The 24196-nt window shown below is 42.8% G+C and overlaps 1 protein-coding gene across 1 annotated transcript in view; it reads left to right on the top strand.

Moving 5' to 3' along the window:
• LOC133376272 (aldehyde oxidase 1-like) overlaps positions 1 to 24196 on the top strand; it is a 107157-nt gene that overhangs the window by 42663 nt on the left and 40298 nt on the right. Inside the window, exons 19-28 of the mRNA XM_061608058.1 lie at positions 151 to 273; positions 942 to 1038; positions 3544 to 3668; positions 5061 to 5194; positions 6245 to 6332; positions 13064 to 13150; positions 14235 to 14426; positions 15764 to 15991; positions 16867 to 16962; positions 20366 to 20494. Of these exons, the coding sequence (XP_061464042.1) occupies positions 151 to 273; positions 942 to 1038; positions 3544 to 3668; positions 5061 to 5194; positions 6245 to 6332; positions 13064 to 13150; positions 14235 to 14426; positions 15764 to 15991; positions 16867 to 16962; positions 20366 to 20494 (1299 nt within the window). The remainder of the gene's footprint in view (positions 1 to 150; positions 274 to 941; positions 1039 to 3543; positions 3669 to 5060; positions 5195 to 6244; positions 6333 to 13063; positions 13151 to 14234; positions 14427 to 15763; positions 15992 to 16866; positions 16963 to 20365; positions 20495 to 24196) is intronic.

Genomic DNA, 24196 nt, shown 5'->3' with positions numbered 1-24196 from the left:
TTAACTCTTGTCTCCCTCTATGTTATACACCTGCTGGAAAGAGTGTAAGAGTTACTTGACTGACTGCTTTGTGTAGGTGTATAGTTTCATTAGCTTTCTGAAGAACAAGTGAGTACCAAAATTAAGGCACTAGTTTTCTCTGTTTTTCAGGTGAATTGCGTGGGTGATATTGTCTGTGCAGTGGTTGCAGATTCAGATGTTCATGCTAAACGAGCAGCTGCAAAAGTGAAGATACAATATGAACCTCAAGAACCTGTCATCCTGACTATAGAGGTGAAAAAACAGCTGCTCCTTATTGCTGCTGTAATAACAGCTGCTTGCTTGTAGTTGTACTACTAGTTATTACTAGTAAAATGTTCTTGGTATCTCAATCCACAACTCAGTTAAATCAAACTACTTTAATTTCATGTGATTTAGTCCCATAGTAGTCATTAGGGCTAAGGGGGCTTAAAACCAGATACTCTGATTTTAGTAATTTCCACAGGAGTAGCCATCTTGGTTGTAACAAATAACAAGAGCCCTGTGGCATCTTAAAAATGAAGAAAGTTTATTAGGTATAAGCTTATTTATGGCATAAGCTTTCTTGCATTTTATGAAAGCTTGTGCCTTAATTTGGTTAGGCTGCAATCCAATACACATTTCTCTGGGATTAAGTCCCTTTGAACCCAATGCAGCTTACTTCTGAGAAGACATGTATTGGGTTGCAGCCTTAGTCTTTAAGGTGCCGCAGTACTCTTTGTTGATTCTGGTTTTATTGCACCTGGGCTCTGGGCTGTAAATGGTTTCTTTGGGCATATCTGTATTAAAAAGATATAACACGTAAAAGTTTAAATATGATGGCTTTCCCCAAAAAGATGCTAGGCGTTTGTTTAGGTCATTTTTTTTAAGGAATAGAACAGGTGGTGTGCTCAACTAGGTGTGTGTATCTTCTGTTGCTATAGGAGGCGATAGAGCACAATTCATTCTTTGAACCACAAAGGAAACTGGAACAAGGAAATGTCGATGAAGCATTTAAAATAACCGACCACATTCTTGAAGGTAAACTGCAGCCTGCTGGTTCGAAATCTTACTGTGAAAACGGAAGAATTTGCGTCCCACCATTTACACCCTTCTCATCAGTGGACTTGGGCTGCGCACAAGACACTTTCATACCTCCAAACCTTGTGAATATAGTTAATGAATCCATATAATGTTAGAAACAGGCATTCATTACATTTGAATTACAGCTCCTACGAATGTGGATGTTTAACCCAAATGATCACATGGACATGAATTTGTAACTTCTGCATATAGTTAGACTTGTAAAGACAGACATCATAAGTTACACGTAGGGATGGGGGAGAAATTTAATTCAGTCCACATCTAAAGCTGAATCTGTCAAGTTGGTACTATCTGAAATAATATGAGAACCGAAACGGCCATCCTTCAAAATTTGCATTTACCTGAATTTTGTGATCTGGTTCTCCAACCAATGTTTATAAAAATGCATATGTTAGGGGAAAGTGTGCATAAACATGAATATATGAGTGAAAATAACATACAGAAATGCATTATATTTGGAGAAACTGCTTGCAAAAAAGTTCATGTTAGTCAAAGCTGCATCCAAAAATGTTTATGTGAAGAAATTCATATAAAAATGCTGAAGAATTTTCATGAGGATTTTTTTTTTAAGTCAGATTGCTGGAGACATGTGGAGAACTGAATTGAAGATTGGAAAAATGAAAAACGGAGAGAACCAAAACTGACAGATCCTTCCATCCCTAGTTGCAGATCATAATTTTTGCCGTAGAAAATTACATCTGCATCTTTTCTTATTGGTGTGGTCTCTTGAAGCAAGGAAATGTTAGGATTGGCATTTTTAAGATTGCAAAAATTAACATTTTACTACAATTATAGATAGCAGGGTGTCAGACCCATGAATGTAGGTTGGAGTTGCGCAGTTACCTAAACTGATTTCTGAGTTTCTCGTAAGAAAGGACTCTGTCAGGAACCAGCCTTTCCCAGCTATGCCTTTTGCCCACCATTTTCCATCTTGCCTTTCCCAGCTATGCCTTTTGCCCACCATTTTCCATCTTGCTCTGAATGGCTGAATTCTATTGAATACTCAGTTTGAGTAAGGACTATTCTGTAAACAAGAAAACTGTTCTATTGTTTATGGATATTGTTACAGCCATGAGACCAAGACTGAACCTTTCTTTCTTTCTCAGGCTGTTTCCACTCTTGGCATTTCCTGTGGACTAGCCACATTTTCTTCATTCACTTTTTATGGGGCATCTTTATGACCATAATATTATCCTCCCATTTCCCTCCCCGCCCCAGTTCAGCTTCCATTTTTTCCAGAGTTCTGAAAATCCAACATTTTTTTTTACACAGTAGAACTGTTCAGTCCTCCCCCTCCCCCTTACAGATAGCCTACCATACAGCTGTGCTCTAGCCATTTTGTTCTGTATGATGACTCTCCACTCTAGGAATGAACTCTGTCACCTTTACCCTTCCCTTTTGAAATAGCATTGCTTTTATGTCAGTTTCTTTTCTCCTGCCCTACTTAAATTACATCAATCATGATCAGGAATACAGTTGGGGGGGAGTATTTAACCCTTTTCCTCCCACCACAGTCCCAGTAAAAATTGCCCTTCTTACAAACAGAAACACAACCATACACACAAAGAAAATACATTGGAGGCTAGGAAAAGGGGACTGCCCAGTGGGCTGCAGAATGCAGTTTGGATTCTAGAACTCTGAAAGCCCAGTTGCTGGGGTTGCTAAATCATCCACATCTGGAAGTTGACTGCCGCAATATCATTTACCCAGAGTCTGTTTACTTCTCTGTCTTTCGTATGTGTCCTCATCATAGCCCATCCATACACTTTCCATCTTATTTGTGGCACTATAGATTTTATAGTGGAGAAGAACCAAATGCAATTTTACCCTACTGTCCTTGCAGAGCTGGTGCCAGTGGTCGGCCAAGTTGGGCCCTAGCTGAGGGCCGATGCGGCCCAGAAGGACCCCTGTAGGGTCCTCCTTAGGGTGGAAGCTGGCACTCCTGTTCTGTGATCTGTGGCAGCATTGGGTCCTGCAACCCGACCCTGCTGTGGATCACAGAGAGGGATCTACAGAAAGCGTGGCCTTCAGTAAGCCCGCACGCACACGCCACCTACCTCTCCTGTCAGTGTGAACGCCATGTGTGCTGTGTCCGTATGCCTGCCATCACCCAAGATGGTGATGGGAGCTTCCCTAAGGGGCTGACACCCCCACCACCATCTTAGTTGATGACAGGCAGGCATGCTACACGTGCATGTCATTCACATGACACAAGAATATGTGGGGTGTGTGGGTGAGCTTATTAGCCCCGCACCGCCTGTATGGGTGTGTGTGTTGGGTTACAGTGCTGCAGGCCCAGGGCAGGCTGGTGCCCAAAGACCCAGTCATGTCTGGTGTCGGCCCTGGTCCTTGAGCTTCTCATCAGCTTTCCTCTCATTGTCAGGAAAGCCAGACTCCTTCCTTTGGGATACTGATTTAAGATACTCTCTCTTTTTAAAATAGGTGAGGTCCATATTGGAGGACAAGAACACTTTTACATGGAAACTCAAAGTATTCTTGCTGTTCCAAAAGGAGAGGATAAAGAAATGGATGTGTATGCATCCACCCAGCATCCATCACTTGTACAGGTTATGAGAGCAATTTCAAAATATTTTATACAAGTGGCAGTAATGTTCTCTGTGTTTTAAAGCCATGCATTTCATATCACTTCCTCCCTTACGGATACCTATGTTGCCATCTGGAAATCAGGGCACTAGCATGGAGAGCCACTGCAGAATGGGCTCTTTCCACTTGGCCCAGGGCTTCTGATGTTGTGCTGCCCCCTCAGCTTGTGAAGGAAGAGCAGTTTCCACATCACCAGCATAAAGCAAGTAGGGGACTGCTGTTGTGCCACAGTCTTTTATGTAAGGAAACCTAAGAGGACCAAAGTAGACACGACTGGTATATGAAAAGGCGTACTTGATGGTGACCCATCAATCTGGAATACCTCTTTTCCTTAGAGACTAACAGAGACCTGCTGGGAGGAAGGGCAGGATATAAATCAAATAATAAATAAATAAATAAATAAAAGGCTAAACTTTGCTTTTTTATTAAGCTTCACTTTTCTATTACGATTGGCAGCTGCTGCTGCTGAGCCATATAGGGAGGGGGTGGGATTTATGGATTTGGTGTTGTATCTGTGTTACTGATTTTTAAATATCCCTGTTTTGTAGCATAGAATAGTGGTTAAGAGAATGATCTGTCAGCCATCAAATCTCCTGTTCAAATCTTGCCTTAGCCCTGAACTTGCTTTGTGGCCTTTGGCAAGCCTCTCTGTCTCATCTTCAATCCCCATCATATTCTTTTCCCCGCTCTCTGCCTCCCAGTGGGATAATAATACTGGTCTACTTTCCATGGTGGTTCGAAGATTACTGTTGGGCCCTCAGTGTGGCAGCCATGGCCACCACATCACCATCAAACATTTCCTTTGGTGCCCCTACCAAGGCCTCCTGCCCCTTCCCAATGCATTTGTTTTTTAATTGAGGGCTTAGGGCTTCTTTTTGTTGTTGGGGAGGGATTGCCTGTTTTTTGCTGGAAGGTGTTGCCTACTTTTGTCTGTGATTTATGGGGAGGTGTCAGTGTTTTGCATTGGGGGGTCGTTATGAGCATTGCCAATTTTTCTTCTGTGAAATGAGTATTTTGTGTCCATGATAATTTCTTAGGTTTCCAAATGTGCCTGGGCCCAGAAAGGTTGGGGACTCATGGATTATTATAATAAATGCTGCATGACTACTAAACAGATCCATGTAAGCCTCCAGCTATGGTTTTAACGATAGCAATGCATTTAAACCATAGCTGAAGGCTTACATGGGTCAGTTTATGTTCAGCCATTTTGCAATAAAAATTTGACACAACCTTCTGAAGTACTTCTATTGATCCAAGATTTCTAAACATTTTTTTCTTTTCTAACCTATGATTTATGCCAAATTTGAGACAACTTTAAGTTGTACTTGAATAATAAAATATTTTATTTTGTGCAGGAAATGGTGGCCTCCTGTTTAGGCATCCCAAGGAATAGGATCATGTGCCATGTGAAACGAATTGGAGGAGCTTTTGGTGGAAAGCTAGCTAAAACCAGTATACTGGCATGTGTTACAGCCGTGGCAGCTAACAAGTGAGTGTGTGTGTTTGTCAAACTGTTGAGGAAGTTCTCTGTTAGAACAGTGGAATTTGGGGGGATGAGATAATGAACTCAGTGGCTGAAATATTTGTTCCCTTTTCAGATATTGATTGAAATGCAATCAACAAGCCTTTAAAAACTAAAGTTCTGTTTTGATACTTAAAGCAGTATTAGATCGACTTAAATACCAGGAAGAAACAGTCCTAAAACTCTTGATTAATGTATAAGAGGTATATAAAATTTGCCATGCCATGTGGGACCAATAGATCTTGAGACAGTAGTATATTGACCTGTCATTATACATTATCGTCAAAGAAAGCATTGAAGGAGCATTGTAGACTTTGCTGCATGGATTAGAAAACAAAAACTTGCCTCTAAAATATGTTAAATTGCACCTGTGGAAAAAGCAGGGGGTTCCTTTCTCCTTTGAGATATGTGCAAAGCAAGAAAACGTAGGCAGCATTGACAGAATAAAGTGTGGTCGCGGCTTAATTTGTTCTAGGACTTCACTTTGATACAAATGCTGAGTTCTGGAATATGTGAAATGCTAAAAAAAAAAAGATTATCTGGGCACCTACAGATTACCATTTTCTGCCAAGCAACCATCACAGCTCAGGATTAGGGGGAATCTAGGCAATCTCGAACAGATGCATTGTTCCCTAGGCAGGCTGGGGTCCCACTGTTGCATGTTGAAGCGGGAGGCCTTGCTACAAACATACATCCATTCACAGTCACCCAATCTCTTTTACAGGTTTTTCTCCCTCCCCCTCCTGCCTCACTTCAATTTCCATTCACTACACCACTGGTGTGAACTGCTTGTTTTGAATTTAAAGAGCTCTCTTCTTTTCTCTGCAGCTATCCTTTGATTTTTCCCTCATCCAGCAGGAAATCTGCTTGATGGTTACTTTAATATTGCAGTTTTGCCACTCTAGGCAGCAGTTTGGGATTGCCTAGTGAACTGAGTTGTCCCCTTTTGTAACATGACAGTGGGTATCTCTTGTCTCACTTTCTACTTGACTTTTTGTGTGTGTGTGTGTGCTTTAGGACAGGCCATGCAGTTCGCTGTGTTCTAGACAGAGGCACTGACATGTTAACTACCGGAGGCCGACACCCTGTCATGGGCAAATACAAAGTAAGCAATAGAATAAATCTGTGTGCCCAGAAATGATTCCAACTTGACCTCCTGATCTCAGATATAAAAATTACATAGCAAAATGCACATGCATCTGTTGTGAATGGTGCACATGTAATGTAGTCACTCAGAGGCTGAACTGTGAACTTAAAAAGCCACGGGTTCAAATTTTGCTACTACCATAAACTCACTAGGTGGCTTTGAGCCCTCTTCAGGCTTTGTTGACTCTCCTCATTGCATCCTGTGAACACACTTACGGCAGGGGTGTCTACTCACATGGTATGCTTGTTCTGTCACTCATTTGCAACATGCTGTGCAAATGGCACCTTTCCATGCAGACAGAAAACTGCAAAGACAGGAATCTCAGTTGCTTGGAGAAGTGACTACAAGTGTACGTGCGTAATAAGCACACGAGATATGTGAAGCGATACACATATGGCGGATATTTGTATCTGCACCTTGGCTTGCGCACATTCTTTTGAACACAAACAGGAGCCCTGAATGTCTAAAGAGAGCTCCAGGCAAGCCACTGTTTCTCAGTCTTGCATTTGTTTTATGAGAGTAATATAAAGTGACCTACAAAGAGTGTTTGTAAGGAAGATGATGAGCACATTTAGATGATCATATCTTCGTTTAATTGTTACCATTTGGAGTTGAATGCTTGGCAGAAGCTGAACTGTAACAGAATCCCTGTTGAATGAGCACACTTTACCCTTGATATAATCACAACGACACTTTGGCTTTAGGAAAATAAGAAAGTTTACATTTATCATAGGAAATAAATATTGGATAGGAAATATCCTAGTTCTAGCTAAATAAATTTGGAGATGCGAAGAGCCATGCTTGCTCTTTCATCTCTGCAGGAGAAAGAGACAAAGGAAAGACGTCTCCTTTCCTTAGGTGGGACAAAGAAGAAGGGAGGAACAGGAAATTAGGTCAGCAACCTTATGAATATCAGTCTATCACTTGAAAAGTCAGCACAGTTTAGGTCAGAAAGTCTGGGAAACATGGAGGTTCCCCTTTCTGTCTACTCTTGTCCAATGAAAACTCCATAAAGCCAAGTTGCATCCCAACACTTCCAATATTAATAACTGAAAATATAAAATAAGCTTTATATAAATGAACTACGTTATCCTTACTGTGATGCCTGGCTATCAAGGTCCTGTATGGCAAACTCCAGAAGGAAACACTCCAGTCTCACATATGGGAAACAGGTTTAATGACAAGCTCAAAAACATACATTTAAATAAGGAATGCTAGACAAAGCACTTGGCTGATTGAATACTTCTCACCTGTGCTTAGCAAGCAATTCATGGATCTTAAAAAGACATTATACCACATCTCCGTTTCATAACGAGAACACAATAAAATCATATTTAACATATCAAAACACAAAAATAAAAATCAAATAAATCATTATAATGGGGCCAGAGGTCATCAGTACTTAGCTTACCGCTGAGGGTGGTCTTTACCACCATCCTTTCTCAAGGGACATAGTCCCTAAATCTTGCTGGTAAAATGACAGGTCTGCCTCGAGATGTTACATGTACAGAAAGTCTTTCTTTAACATGAGAAGCATTTGTCTCCTGAGGTACGATGTTGTCCTCATTAGCGTCTTTAGCGTCACTTACAACGTTGTCAAGAGGATTGTCCAGTCGAGTATTCTGTTCCATGGCAAGAAATTCATCCTGCCCTAAACATATATCATCACACTTTTTAGATGACTGCTGTTGAAGCTTTAAATAGCGTCAACTGAGCCGATACCTACGATCATCTGGTGTCATTACTTGATACGAACAAGGCTGCTCACATTTCTCTGTAACAGTAGCAGGGAGCCAGCCTTCATTAGACTCTATCAATACTGAATCTCCTTCTTCTAGGGCCTTAAGGTGCTTTGCTGTACGGTCATAGATTTTTTTTTGTCTATCCTGTATTTTCTGAAGGTTCCTGCATACATCAGTGGGTATCTTATAAATTAGTTGTTACTTGGAGTTTACTCCTAAGCATCCTGCCCATCAACATTTGAGCAGGTGAATATAGCATTCCAGTAACTGGTGTATTATGATATTCCAGCAATGCCAAATGTGAGTCTACCTGAGCATCCTCTGCCTTTTTAATAAGCTGTTTAATAAACTGGATTGCTCTTTCAACCATTCCATTGGATTGTGGATACCCTGGGCTGCTAAAACAGTGTTCAAACCCCCAATCACAAGCAAACAGTTGAAACTCTTTACTAGTAGCAAAGGGCATATTGTCGCTCACAACTATCCTTGGAATTCCATGACAAGCAAACACAGACTTAAGCTTAACAATCATAGTTCTTGCTGTCTTGTCAGGCAAGCTCAACACTTCTGGATACTTTGAAAAATAATAAATCACAAGAAGAAAAGGAGAAGAACCATATTCAACAAAAATGTCTACACCCAGCTTCTGCCATGGTAATTCAGGAATCTCATGTGGTTTAAGTGGTTACTTTTGATTACGTGGAGCATACCAAGCACAAACAAAACAATTTCCAACCACCTTCTCAATATCATTAGACATACCAGGCCAATACATCAGTCCTCTTGCCCTAGCTTTAGTTCTCTGAATACCTTGATGAAAGTCATGAAGTTGTGAGAGGACACTTTGTCTTTGAGACACAGGAATAACTACCTTGTCTCCCAAATAAACAATATCGTCTTAACAATGTAAAGAGTCTTTTACAGACCAAAAAGTCTTGGCAGCAAGAGAAACATCTCTCAGATACTGTGGCCATCCATTCTTTATGAGGGCTGCCACTACTTGAAGTTGAGGATCTTGTTTTGTAGCTTCCTGTATAGTAGCCCTGCCTCCTTGGATGCATGGCCAGTGTACCCAATCCATGTATTACTCTCTCACCAGCCATGGAACCCTCATCACTTACAGGAAGATCCACAGTAGCTCGAGATAATGTATCAGCAAGATGCATGAGCTTACCTGGGGTGTACACTACATTAAGTTGATACCTCTGAAGCTGTAAAAGCATACGCGGCAAACGAGCAGGAGCACTACCAATTGGCTTTTTAAAAATTGCTTCTAAGGGTTTATGATCAGTCTGAACTAAAATAACATTACCAAACACATACTGATGGAATGTTCTCATAGATACAAGACTGCAAGCAATTCTTTCTCTATCTGAGCATAATTTTGCTCTGATGAGCTAAGTGATCTCGAAGCATAAGACACTGGTCTATTCTCCTGAAGCAGACATGCTGCAAGACCATCTTTTGATGCATCAGCTTGCACAGTAACTGGTTTGGTAGTATCAGAATTGTGCCTGACACAATTGCTGTTTAATCAGTTCAAAAGCTTTCTGATGTTCTGACATCTATTGAAACAATACATTCTTTCTCAACAAGTTTCGCAAAGGTGCTGTCAGTTCTGCCTCCCATGGAATATATTTTGACAGATATTGCAGAGACCCCAAAAATCTGAGCACACCTTGTCTATCTTGCGGATGTATCATATCTCGGATAGCCTTAACTTTGTCATCATCTGGTCAAACTCCCTAAGCAGTCACTATTTGACCCATGTATTTCACTGAGTCGACCTTAAACTGAATCTTATCCTTATTAAACTTGATATTCTTAGCAAGCACTGTCTCCACAACCTGATTAAGAATCTGATGATGCTGTTCTGATGTCTCTGCTGCAATGATCATTTCATCAGCTATCATGTACACCCCTCTGATATGACCAAAGGTTTCCTCATTTTTCTGTTGGAACACCTCACTAGAGTATTTAAGTCCAAATGGCAGATGATGGAAACAATACCTTCCCCAAGGTGTATTAAATGTACATAAACGTGATGAAGTTCCATCCAGTTTCACCTGTCAATATCCATCTTTCTCATCTAAGATGGTAAAAAATTTCATACCAGCTTAATGACTCAAAACATCCTCTGTTGTAGGAATGGTATAATGCTGTCTACAAACTGCTTTATTTAAATCACAAGGGTCAAGACATACACGCAACTTCCCATTCTTCTTTTCTGTAATGACCAGACTACTGACCCACTCTGTAGGACCCATAACTCTAGATATTACTACTGCAGTCTCCATATGTCCCAAAGTCTCCTTTAATCTGTCCCATATTGCAAAAGGTACCTTCCAACAGCCATAAATAACAGGAGCCACTGCTGGATCAATATGGATATGGTGAACACCCTCAAATTCACCAAGACCTTCAAAAACATCAGAATATATAGCAAGTAGCCATTCCTTTGTTAAAGGTTCAACTGTGTGCACATTATCCACCTGACGAACCAAATCCAATGTCTCACAGTCTACCCTGCCCAATAGTGGAAGAGAAGAACTATCTGTTACATAGAACCATAATCTAGCTGCTCTTCTCGGGGTATGACAATCAAGGACAATAGCTCCCAAAGGCTTTATATGTGCTCCACTATAAGCCACAAGACTTAAATCACTTTTACTTAGCACTTTCTTGCCTGGTAACTCACGAAATATATGCAGTGGCAAAACATTCGCCTCAGCTCCTGTATCCAGCTTAAATTTTACTGAAAGTCCTCACAGAATTATATCAGCATACCATCCACCCACTTGGCTTGCAGCTACACCAGTGGTCTCATGAGCTAATTCTCCTATAAACAAACTGTTTAAATCGAGCTCATAGATTTGATATCCCTGTTGTTCTTTGTTGAAACTTAATGGTTTTACTTTACATACTCTGGCATAATGATTTTTCATGCCACATTTATGACAGATCTTTCCAAATGCTAGACAATTTCGAGGCTTGTGCACTGTACCACAACAAGAGCACTTATTATTTCTAGTTTGTTTGTACCTGCATTTAGATTGTGACCTCTCCGGTCCAAGACCCTGTACTGGAATCCCCTCACAATCCTTATCAGTTACATGTACTGCATGCAACTTCTTGCCATATGTTGAGGAAGTTGACATAGGCTGTAGTTAAGCTCTTGTTATTTCTTCTACATGACATATTTCAATTGCTTTCTCCAGAGTAAGATCAGGGTCCCTCAGCAATCTTTCCTTTAATTTCTCCTCCTTCACACTAAACACGATCTTATCCCTTACCATATGATTAAATGCCAAACCAAATTCACAGTTACTAGCTTTAAGTTTAAGTTCAGTAACAAACTGTTCACTGGTATCTCCATGTGTCCGTGAATGATTCCAGAAAGAATATTGTTCGAATACCACATTCTTGCAAGGAGTGCAATATATCCTAAATTGTTCAAGAACTTCTGCTATATCTTTTGGCCCCTCTTCAGAGAAATCAAAAGTATTATAAACTGTCAGCGCTTCTTCTCCCACACAGTGCAACAAAATAGCTACTTGCCGTTTCTTAGAGACATTATCAACTCTAGCAGCAGTAAGATATAGCTGAAAAGCTTGCTCCCAGCTCTTCCAGTTCTCAGCCAAATGACCTTGCAAAGCAAGTGAAGATGGAGGCCGGAATGAGTCCATGTTTAAGCTACTTAAGCTGATAAATGTGTGCAAGAACACACAAGAAAAATCCAAATCCCACTGCTAACACCATGTGATGCCTGGCTATCAAGGTCCTGTATGGCAAACTCCAGAAGAAAACACTCCAGTCTCACATATGGGAAACAGGTTTAATGACAAGCTCAAAAACCTACATTTAAATAAGGAATGCTAGACAAAGCACTTGGCTGTGCTTACCAAGCAACTCATGCATCTTAAAAAGACATTACACCACACTTACCAAAGTGCTGTCTCATATCCCCCAACCTCCATTTAATCCAGATTGACTGTTTCTGCAGAAAATCTGATCAGTGGGGGAAAAAACCCCATGGAAATGGTAAATCCAGGTTAAATGGGGGAATATGGGATAGCATTTTGATTAGGATAACTTTGTGTGAACTCTGTGGAAAATCCTGCATGTGCAAACAGCACCGAATCCACCATAAGCTGCCATGTGGAAGTGTCCACAGATCCAGCAGCTCCTGACAAGAGGGGCTGCCTGCAAAACAAACACAGGCTGTTCTTACAAGTGGAGCGTTACTCAGTCAGGGTTCCAGCTCACAGGACAGCCTATGCACATTCGGCAGGATTCCTGTCTGGAGACATACTCCTAAAATATGGACAGCACAGGGGCAAAGCTGGCAGGGAACTCGGGCACAGGGCCAATAGGCACAGCCCTGCCTCTCTCCACGCAATGGAAGTACAGAACACCCTGTGTAAGGCTAGTTAATCAAAGACTTCCTAGTTTGTTTACTGGCTTCTGTGAAGGATTGGCAAAAGGCTGGTTCATATCTCTGGCTTACAGTCTAAACACTCTCAATGTATTTGAAGCATTTTGAACTCTGAAGTGCTACTTAAGCGCTAAATATTGTTATAACTATATGACTGCATTTCTCTGCTATAAACATTGTAAGGCAACTGGGAAAGATTTGGCCACCTCTTCTGTGTTAATTGCAGAGAAAACTGTCCTTTTAATTGCACAGGTGCAGTTGATGGTGTCACATACGGAATTTTGCACACACACATGCCTACTGTAGTGCAATTTGAATGATAGATCAGGAGTGGGAAACCTTTGGCCCTCCGGATGTTGCTGAACTCCCATCAGCCCTAGCAAGCTTGGAGAATGACCAGGGATGACAATGGGAGGGACAAAGCTTCCCCACACCTGTAATAGACAAGTGGAGTGAGTGTGTGTGTATTTAAAAAGCTCAAAGTAACCTGTCCTTTCATTGATCCAATTTAGATTGGCTTCATGAGTGATGGCAGAATCTTGGCTTTGGATATCGATATGTACATTAATGGAGGATGCACCCCTGATGAATCTATCCTGGTGAGTGTTTCTTAGCCAGAGTGATTTTTCATATTGTATGAGAAGAAAAACAAACCCACCTTTCTATAAGAACAGTGGGGAAAGGGCAGCTTTTGCATATCCTTCTGTAGCATTGTTTCATGACGATGAATGCAATTTACTAAGGACCTTTCCAGATGATTTTTTTAAAGCCTTTCTTCTCTTAGTTGCTATAAGTTACGTAAGCATCAGTCCAGCTTCAGTAGTTCAGTTTACAGTGTTTCAACAGTTAAACTAGATCAGATAAAACAAAAGAAAGGTCAACAATTAAACTGAAAACTAGTAATAGCAGTACCAGCCAAACTGCTCAACTCACTCAAAGACTTCTAAAGATAAAGTGTCCACCATAAACAGAAGAGTACAAATAAACTTGGGGGGGGGGGTTGGTGATGTGTATCTTCCAAAATATTTATTAGCTATATGAAATGGCTGTGCAACAGTTGTATATATATTATCTGATCTTCTGGAAGTTCCTGGGCACATACTCCTGAATGCAGGTGGAGGGGCATGGCTCACTGGTGCGGTCCAGTTTTCCACTCACTGAACACTTGAGGAGGCTTGCAAAAAGGGCTAGTGTCAATAGGCCAGGTGGAGCCAGCATGGTGTCCTCCATGTGTTATTGGCTGCAACTCCCATCCACACCACCCAGCATGGCCAATGCTCAGGAATAATGGGGATTGAAGTTCAACAACTTCTGGAGGGCACCGCATTGGAAACCTCTGCAATAGGAACTGGGTTTGATTTGCTTCAGTTGATTGCAGCACACTGAATCCGAATCTCCTCTCTTGCCTGTTTAACCCTATTCTCATTTCTGTCCATTGTGTTCAGTCCATCTCCTCTTGCCTGTTTTCTCTTCTGCTTATTAACTGGTTTTAGCAAGAGACCTGGTAGCAGGAGAGCACTACTCATCCCAGCTGTCTTGCTTCTCAGCATTCTTGTTGCCAAAACAATGTGCATAAATGGAGGCAACAGTTTCAGGAGTTCCTAGAGAAAGAAGGTAGTGGGTAATGCCAATGTTAGAAGATGGTTATCCTAATGCTCAGCTTTTAATGTCCCCTTAATGAAGGTCACACAGGTAATGCTGCAAAGACTGGATAATGCTTACAAGATACCACATGTCCGATCTTATGCCCGTGCTTGCAAGACAAACATGCCATCCAACACTGCCTTCCGTGGCTTTGGTTTCCCACAAGCAGGACTGGTTATAGAAGCCTGCATAACACGTGTTGCAGCTAGATGTGGATTGTTCTCAGAGCAGGTAAATTGGGGGATGGGGAGGAGGAGAAATTGAATGCATGTGATTCTGAAAGTTTTAAGAGCAATTTTAAAAGGTGTATGCCGTTACTAAGGGCATTCTGGGAAATGGTGTGAGAGTGAAGGCTGGATATAAGTAGCTTATGCACTCCCAGAAGTAGGAATGGAAGGATATGCCCATTTTGGTTCTCTCAGTTTCTCATTTTTCCAATCTTCAGTTCTCCACATTTCTGCACCGATCTGTGATTTTTTTAAAAAAAATATCCTCATGAAAATTCTCCAGCATTTTAGTAAGAATTTCTCCTAATAAACATGTTCTTATATGGAGTTTTGACCAAAGTACATATTTTTGCAAGTAATTTCTTCTAATATAATGAATTTTGGATGTTAGTTTCATGAATATGTTTTCCCCCAGTATATTCATTTTATATAATTTCATATAATTGCATTTTTGTAAACATTGGCTGGCAAAGTACATTGCAAAATTCAGAAATTTCTAAGGATGGCTATATTTCAGTTCTTGTATTGATTCAGAAAGGGTGGATTTGATAGATTTAGCTTCAAATGTGAACTAAATTGAATTTCTCACCTATCCCTTCCCAGAAGGAAGAGGCTTGAGGAGATACAGAGAGAACAGCCTTCTGGGGAGAAATGATAACTTTTAAAGGCGAAAGATAAGAAGGAGCTCTTGGAGACTTTTCACAGGGCTCTTGGGAGACCAAAGCCTAGTTTGAGAAGATCTGCTATCAGAGAGGGGTTTTGCTTGAGAGAAGTGTAACTTGAGAGAAATGTAACTCTCTCGGGTCATTTGAGCTACTTAGTGGGAGGACAGAATGTTTTGGAACTCGCCTCCAACATTGGTTTCACTACCATAAATAGATTCAGGCCCTCTCAAGTTTGTGGTGCCGGACTATTGGTGGTAGATAAGCTTTCACCACCACCTGGGACCCTTTCAGCTGGAATGTACCATAAGAAATTGGTGTGTTTTATAAGACCTAGATGAGAGCCACTGTTGGAAAATTGTGTTTTATCAAGTATCTAGGCCCTGGTCATATATTTAAATAGCCTTGTGTGACTAAAACCTATTTTTGAGGTGTCCTGAATATTCTTGCTTCATGCTTGGATTAATGCCAATGTAATACTTTGTTTGTGATCTGGTGTAACAGACTGAAACATATTCTGCTTATGAATGTAATATATCAATATGCAATCTAACCAATTCTATCCCTAGACCCAGAAAAATCTATATAGAGTTTCGGTAAATACATCCTAACTCTGAAAGGTCATTGTAATTGTAAATGTGGTGCTCTATTGAAGTTTATTATAATACTTATTTTCCAGGTTAGAGAAATTAACATGTACAAGGAAACTGGGCAGACACCTTATAAACAAGTGTTCAAGTCAGAGAATCTCCTCAGATGCTGGAATGAATGTATGAAGAAGTCTGCATATCACACCAGGAAAGAAACTGTGAATAAATTCAATAAGCAAAACTACTGGAAGAAAAAAGGGATTGCCATTATTCCCATGAAGTTCCCAGTTGGGTTGGGCTCACGTTCCATAGGTCAGGTCAGTTTGAACATTGTGCAGAAAAACAAGTGTTGTTCACCTGCCCTTCTTACTATTCTTTGTGTGTGTAGTGGGTGTTTATTATTTTGTTTTGTTCTTGCAAAGCGTTCCCTTTCATCTGCCTCATGGAGGGATGGGAATACATTTTCATCCAAAGGGCTGCATTCCCTTCTGGGCACCCTTCTGGGGGCCACATGCCAGTGGTGGGTGGGTCCAGAGGCAAAAGTGGGCAGAGCAACAAATGTGATTTTTGTCTTTGTATCATAGGCTGGTTTCTACATTAAGGTGTTGGACTATGACCTGGGAGACCAGGGTTCGAATCCCCACATAGCCATAAAGCTCACTGGGTGACCTTGGGCCAGTCACTGCCTCTCAGCCTCATGAAAACCCTAGTCATAGGGTCTCCGTAAGTCGGAATCGACTTGAAGGCAGTACACGCATCCCTCTCTATCCTCTGTCCAGGCAAGCAAGAAGCATTATCAGAGTTCAGGGGTAGATTCCAACCAGGGAAAAACATTTGGGAGGGGTGTGAGGCAGGGACGGTGAGGGGTTTGTACTTAGGAAGGGGATTTGGCCTGTAGAGAGTCCCGAATGCCACATTTGACCCCCAAGCCTGAGGTTGCTGATCCCTGACCTAATAATAGGGCTGGCCCTGCTGGTAACAGTAATGCAGCAGACTGTAGAAGTTATCCTAACCTTCCGCTAGAGAGGTTTGCTTTATAATTCTTTACGTTTAGATGTTTGTTCAACTGTAAACCACATTTCTCTTTAGGTTTATGAAGAAAGCCTACCAGAAAATACTTCTACTCATTTTTAATGCATGCAGAGTCAAGCACTGTGTTTGTTTCTTGCTTTTCTTTCTTTCTTTTGTGTAGGCCGCTGCTCTGGTTCATATATATACTGACGGGACTGTGCTTCTGACTTACGGAGGTGTAGAAATGGGGCAAGGGCTTCACACCAAAATGATCCAGGTATGACGATATCTTTTGTGTATGTGTGTATTACGAATCATTTTAATAAGATTTGTTTTCTGTTTATTCATTCCCTTAAAAGCAGCACAGTCTGCTTTCAAAAACAAATTGGCACCAACTATATTACTTGGTGGCATCACTTTATTAGCAACAGTGCAGTCATGCCAGCAGTAATATAGAGTTCTGATCCCAAGATAAGGGCAATTGCAATCTTCCATTTTCTTTAAGGATCAAAGATGAGAAATATTAGAATGGAAGTTCTGTACAAATGAAGCCACCTGTTGTACTCTGTTAGGTATGTTTGTGTTACGACATTTGTCCTGAGCAAGTCCCAATAGCTGAGGGAGGAAATGGGAGAGCAAAGGGGGAGGGAAGGGCTTGGAATGGAGGCTGAGCATGTGACTGGAGATGATGAATAAATATCTCCTTAAGAATCACTAAAATCTATGGGCTCATCTACACACTGGTTTACTCTGTGTTTAGTACTACTCGCATGTCCTTTTAATTTGTATGGTTCACATGACATTACTGGCAAACAGACGCTACCACGCAGTTTCCCCCCCTATAAATCCGTACTAAACCAATCCTCTGATTATGCAAAAAGGGAAGGAAAAACCTCTTCACTCCATATCTCTAGTGCTTGCAGATGCTGTGCTCTGATGCTTTTAGGTGGGTGTGTCAATTGTTCCCCTCTCTACGCCCACGCCCTCCTCCCCCCTTTTTTCATTTCATTTCCTGAGGGCTGACAAACAACTTCCAGCTGCTCTCCCCTGTTCTGCTAGCATTTTTATGTTGCTGCAAATGGTGTATTTATTTTCTTTTTCCCACTTACTTGTGTGCAAAAGCATAATACTGCTCAAACAAAGATATGTATTTCACCTGTATCCTACCAGGAAAAACACAGATATTCACACTTCTGGGTTATTTTAAAGGAACCCACTGCAGCATGCTCAGTTGCCAGGTAACCAGAGGGAGTGGAAATGTTAAATTAGAGGGTGTGGTCATTAGGAAACTGCATGATTGATCCTTCCCCCTCAGTGTGAATAGAAAACACCGTGTTTGCAACTGACATTGAGCCCTTACTGTGGACAGTGCAAATAGAAAACAGAGGTAAAAACAGTGTATGTAGTATGAAGTAATGCTTCCATGTGGATAAGCCCTATGTCTCATGGATAGAGGAGTAAATAACATCAGGGGGAACATTTACAGAGAGATGGGCACATTTTCACATGCTTTTAGCTATAATTCCATTTTCTTTCCATGTTAATCTGTGTTTTGTAAAATCATTTAAATATACTTATTTCAATATATATATTTTCTCCCAAAATACAATTTGAATGTGCGTGTTTTGATGTTTAAATGGGCAAGAACTGCTTTACAACATTTGAAGAAGGATGAAATCCGATTGGATAGTGACATTCCTACCTGCACATTAGTCCAAGAGGTGCAGACCGAGCCACTCTGTACAGGAATCTGCTAGCTTAGATGATGTAGTTATGTGTCCTAATCCAGGAAGAGGCAATCCATGCGAGGATATATGTTTCTGGCATAGGTCTCCTCCACCACTTGGGCATTGGCTGCAACAAGTGAGTGGGCACACACATCTACACTATGGTGTGTTGCACACCTTGTGCTTATCTTGATGCACCATATCACAACATGAGAGCACTCCCCCCACCAAGGCTGCTCTTCCAGAAAAACACCCGCCTTACTTCTTCATTGATGAGCAACATTAATTATTGGAGGCTAGGAAAAAGGAGTAGGAGGTTGCTCTGAAGGCAGTGACTTGGGGGGTGTACACATGGCTATTTATAGTGGGTTCGATGCATTCCATGTGTGCACATTTTTCATGCGGCCCACATGATGGCATCCTCGGAATGCCAGCCTGCAGTTCTCCCCCCACATTGCTGGAGAGGATCATCCTCAGTTACTTCTCATTGGTTCCTTTTATGCCGAAGACAGTACATTCACAGTACATATAATTTTTGATTCTTAATAAAGAATTGAAGAATTGCTCCTGCAACAAAATGTTTGCATTAAAAAGAATTTTAAAAATTATTGGCCCCTCGGCATATAGGCGGCCAACCTGAAGACCTGCTGTGGCTGTGGCAAGTGGAAAGGAAGGTGGGAATTGTCCAGGCAAAAGGAGCTAATGTAGTGGATTCCCACCTCCTTCCTCTTCCTTTCTGCGGTGTGCGCATGGGTATGTGCAAGGGAGGCAACGCACAAACTGGAGGGCAAATCATCACAGTCATCATCATTATTATTACCATTATTATTATCATCACCCTTTCAATCTCCTGTCCTACTTCCCTTCTCTCCCGCAAAATAAACAACATTTACATTTCGTCGATGGTAAAAAAAAATACTATTAAAATTTGCTCCGGTGCACTTCTTGGGGATTATTTTTTTTAAAAAAAGGTAATGGAGAGTGGGTAAGAAGCAAGTGATTGAGGAGAGTAAACAAAAACAAAAACCAGAACAAAACCCAACTCTAGCCCAGACACATTCTATCATTCTCCCCACCGCTGGTGTGGATGGCAAGTGATGGTATAGCAACGAATACGGTGACTATAAAACCAGGAGTATGCGTACACTTGTGAACCAGTCACATGCACATGCACAGATCTGATCTGACCTATTTGTGAGATAACGTTTCTATGTGGATATATCCTAAATAGTTTAAGTACAGAAATAAATGAAATATTGGGATTTTTTAAAATGAAAAACAGATCCTGTCTTTAAAGACATTTAGAGACAGACTATGAGAGCACTGTATGTATTTTTCATGCTAGAAGGCTGATGCATATTAAGAATCTTGCTTCTGTTAAGAGTCCTCACACATATGAGAGATGGAATGGATAATATGGGCAATAAGGTCAGTCACAGAAGATGATGCCAGTACGTGGAGACTGGTGAAGGCTCCACTAACTAGAAGCATAAAAAAACCCTGACAACTCTTCATCTATCTTCAGCTTTACCCTAATTAATATGCAGAATTAGTATACACAAGCAAATAAAGTAGGTATTAATTCATCATACATGTATATTCACATATATACCCCCCCACATATATACACATATATACATGAATATACTCATAAAATAGGCTCTGACTTCTCCATGTTCATATATGGTAGACATTATGGAGGAGCTATCTGAATTCTTCAGCTCTGCTTCTCCCTTGACTACATGAGCATCATTCCTTTGTATTCAGCTCCTGAAATTGGGGGAATTCAAGTCAATAGCGTTTGTTGAGTATCTCTGCAAGTGCTGCCAAACCCATAAGATCTCTTACAAGCAGAACTATGGAATGCAATGCTATTGGATTTGTGAGTGTCTGCAAAGATCCAGATCATTGTACATAAAACAGAATATTGAATGCATTCATTTCTCATCCTAGATTGCAAGTCGAGAACTACAGATGCCAATGTCAAATATTCACGTCTGTGACACGAGTACAAAAACTGTTCCTAATGCGTTTGGTTCAGTAGCATCTGTGGGAACTGATGTCAATGGCATGGCAGTGAAGGTAAACTGTGATATTAATCTTCCAGCTAATGCAAGATTCGGAGGTTTTCCACAGGTAGCCTGCCATCAGGTGGCTTATACTGCCATCTAGCGTCCGAAGGCAAGAATGCATGGTAGTCAAAATCTGGGACATCTGGCCCCTCCCACTCCAGTTTCATTCTTGCCTTCGTCCGAGGCGTTTGAATATCTACACTAGCATGGCTAAGTTCTCTTTTTGTCTTTGTTTGTGGGTTAGAGTGTGTTATCTGAGTGCTTTTTCCCCCTTTCCTAGTGTCCCCCCCTCCTTCCTAGTTTTTGGAGTGTGTGGAATTGATTGTCCTTTGTGTTTTGCCCCTCATTTTTTGCTTTACTGGGGTTCTTGGTAGCCTTGTTTTCTCTCTCCCCTTGGATCAGGCAGTGGCGGCTGTCTCTCCCTTGCCTGGGAGTCTGTGGCTGCGGCTCCCCCTCAGGCCTGGTGCTGGGAAGCCTGCATTTGTGGCTTCCTCTTTGCCCCTCTGTGACTCTCCCTCCTGCCCCCGCCTCACACTTCGGTGGCACCTTGCCGCTTTACAGCTGGGAGCCTGTGGCGGCGGCCCCCTGTGTTTCTAGCACAGCTTGTTCGGTGGCGCCTAGCCCCGTCTGAGGAGGCAATGGCAATCTTCCCCTCCCCACCCCGGCTTGTTCCGGCAGCTTTTTCTTGCCCGCCTGTGGCTCTGGAAGCTCGAGAAGCTCCTTTGTCTGGCTCCATACGGCAGCAGCTCCTCCCGCCTGGCCGTTGAGGGTTGCGGGTGTCCACCCCAGGCTGCCATTGCCCCCTCCCTCTCTGGCTGCCTTTTTTGCTTTTGTTTTTTCCCACCCACCTCTAGCGGACGCCATTTTTGTTTTGTCCTGTTTTCCCACCCTTTTTGTTCTTCTGTCTGTTTTTCCCTTTGTTTGAGCAGTATTTTTGTTTCTGAGTCACCAGAGTCTTTTGCTGCCTTCTTTATTTAGCTAAAGCCTGTTCCATAGCAACAGCACTATGCTACCTGTGGGAGCTGCATAGCCTGAGCATGTTGTTTTAAAGCGATACCGCACCTTCCCCATTGTGTGTGTGTATCAGACTGTGTACGTGCCATACTGATGCAAATTTGTTTTCTTGTGGTACACTAGCCTGGACAGTGCACATTAGCAGTACCGCACCTTCCCCATTGTGTGTGTGTATCTAGCTTTGGGCCACACTGCGTTGATTTTTTTTCTTGGCATTGAGCAGTGTACAGTAGCGGTCTCACACCTTCCCCATTGTGTGCGTGTACTTAGCTTGGCCCATATTGCATCCCAGTTTACTTTTTGGCACCCTGATCTGACCTGTGCAGTAGCAATGCCTCCATTGGGGCCTGTAACCGCCTCTTTTAAATAAGGTGCCATAGCGAACCAAATCTATTTTTCTCTTGGCACCCCAACCTGCACAACGCATCCTGTGACTCACCGTCCCATTGCACAAGATTGATACCGTACCTTCCCCACTGGTGGGTGTATCTAGTCCCTGACATGGCAGATCAGCAACCAGAGGCAGCGCATACCTCAGGGGCAAGTCAACAGTGCAAAGCCCCAGTGCAACACAAAGCATCTAAACACAAGCATTCGAAAGCTGTCACCAAGACGAAACATCTGTCTGCCCACAGTGCTTCCAAGCGGGCCCGATATGTCTCAGCCCCAGCCTTAGAGGAGCCTGCTCAAAAAGCATTACCTGCTCTTTTTCAATCTCCTGCCGGGTCACCAGAGGACAAATTTGAAGGTTTTCCTAGTCAAACGTCTAGTCACTCTGATTTTCCTCCCACCCCTCTGCCTCCACCAGTGCAGCCTCATCTGCCTTCACAGGAGCATTCTGTACCTTCTGATCCTCCTTCAGGGCTACAGTTGACCCCAGAATTTCTGTTACAGCTGCGAGAGGTACTCGGGTTTCTCTCCCAAGCTCAGCCTCAGCCTCAGGCACAGCTATCTTCTCAGCCTGCAGTTTCGCGGCAGTCCAGTTCTACACGGCAACCTGGCTGTCATGATGACGTCCCTCCATCTTCGCCTAACCCATTCGATATCTCTAGAGGCAGACTCGGCGGTGAGCCCTCAGGGATGGACGACTACTCATCCCTTATGCAGCCAGATCCTGACGAATGGAGTGAAGACTCTGATCTGGACGAGGACTACTCCTATCGCCTCTTCGACTCGGCTGATTATCTCCATCTTTGCCGTAGAGTGATGGACAGACTGGGCATCCAACCTGCACAAACGCAGCCTGCCACTCCACCTGTGAAAGGCGCCAGAGTTCTCAAGTCTCCCAGGTCAACAGATCACTCGATCTCTGTGCCAGATCCCATCAATAAGCTCGCCAAAGAGGAATGGGTCCGTCCCATGCGTCCACGTTGCTTTTTACTGTTGGCCAACAAACTTTATACTTTGGCCCCGGAATTCATGTCTTTCCTGAATGTCTCTGGTGTTGACCAACCAATTTTGAACTTGATTTCTAGGTCCCTCCTTCCGAAAGAAGGAGATTCACAACTCAAGGACCCTTCTGAAAGATGGCTGGACTTTGCACTATGCAAGAACCATGAGGCATCTTCCTTTTCCATCCGGGCCTCCACTGCCGCCTTGATTTTCTCTAGGGCCTCCATGATGTGGCTCAATGACTTGTTGGATGATCCCAATCTGGACCCAGCCACACTACGAAAAGGCCTAATCAAGTTGCATAAAGTGGCTGCATTCATGGCGGATGCCACCTTGGACGCGACACACCAAGAAGCACGGGCCCTGGCCACAGAAGTAGTAGCTCGAAGGACTTTGTGGCTCCAGCACTGGGATGCTGACACCACGGCCAGAACCACCTTGTTCATGGCCTCATACTCGGGGTCGCTTCTCTTCGGAGAGGATGCCCTTAAAGCGGTCTTGGTTGATCCCAAGGACAATCGAAAGCCTACTTTAGCCACAGCCAAAAGAGATGACCGCAGTTTTAGTGGTTTGCCCCATATCGTCCCTTCCAGCCCTTTCGGGGGGTGCGGCCTGGGGAGCGAGGCCGAGATGCTCGAACTCCCGATTTCTGTTCCTCCAGGCCACCCTGGCCCAGACAGCGCTACCAGGGCAGATTCCAGTACCAAGGCTGACAAGCCCCATACTCCTCATACGGCAGAGGAGCTCATCAGCGCAAGCAGTTCTGACGCCATTCCTATTGGGGTCCAGCTTCTTCTCTTCGCAAGTTCCTGGCTCCCTCTAACACAGGTCTCCTGGATCAGAAGCATTTTCTTCCACGGATACAACACAGAGTTTTGGCTGCCACCTCCGGACAGATACTGCCGCTCTCCAGTCTCCAAATCACATGGGAGGGTCATGCAGGATGCCCTACGTCATCTACTCGACATAGCCGCAATAGAACCTGTACCACCAGTGGAAAGGTCGCAAGGCATCTACTCCGTTCTGTTTGTGGTTCTTCATGGAGGGTGGTCTCAGACCTCAAATTCGTAAACCGTTTTGTCAAGTATCGCTGGTTCAAAATGGAGTCACTGGCGTCTATTGTGGAAGCACTGCAACAGGGGGACTTTCTGGCATCCATCAATCTGAAAGACGCTTACCTCCACATTCCGATCTGTCCTGCCCACAGACGATTCCTAAGATTCTCGCTGGGCCAGCACCATTTTCAATACCGGGCCATGCCGTTCAGCTTTGCGTTGGCCCCAAGAGTGTTTACCAAGGTGATGGC

Source organism: Rhineura floridana, chromosome 2, assembly GCF_030035675.1.
Source record: "Rhineura floridana isolate rRhiFlo1 chromosome 2, rRhiFlo1.hap2, whole genome shotgun sequence".
In the NCBI taxonomy this organism is placed as follows: domain Eukaryota; kingdom Metazoa; phylum Chordata; class Lepidosauria; order Squamata; family Rhineuridae; genus Rhineura; species Rhineura floridana.
The sequence above is the reverse complement of the archived record's forward strand: the minus strand, read 5'-3'. Positions and strand labels throughout refer to the sequence as shown.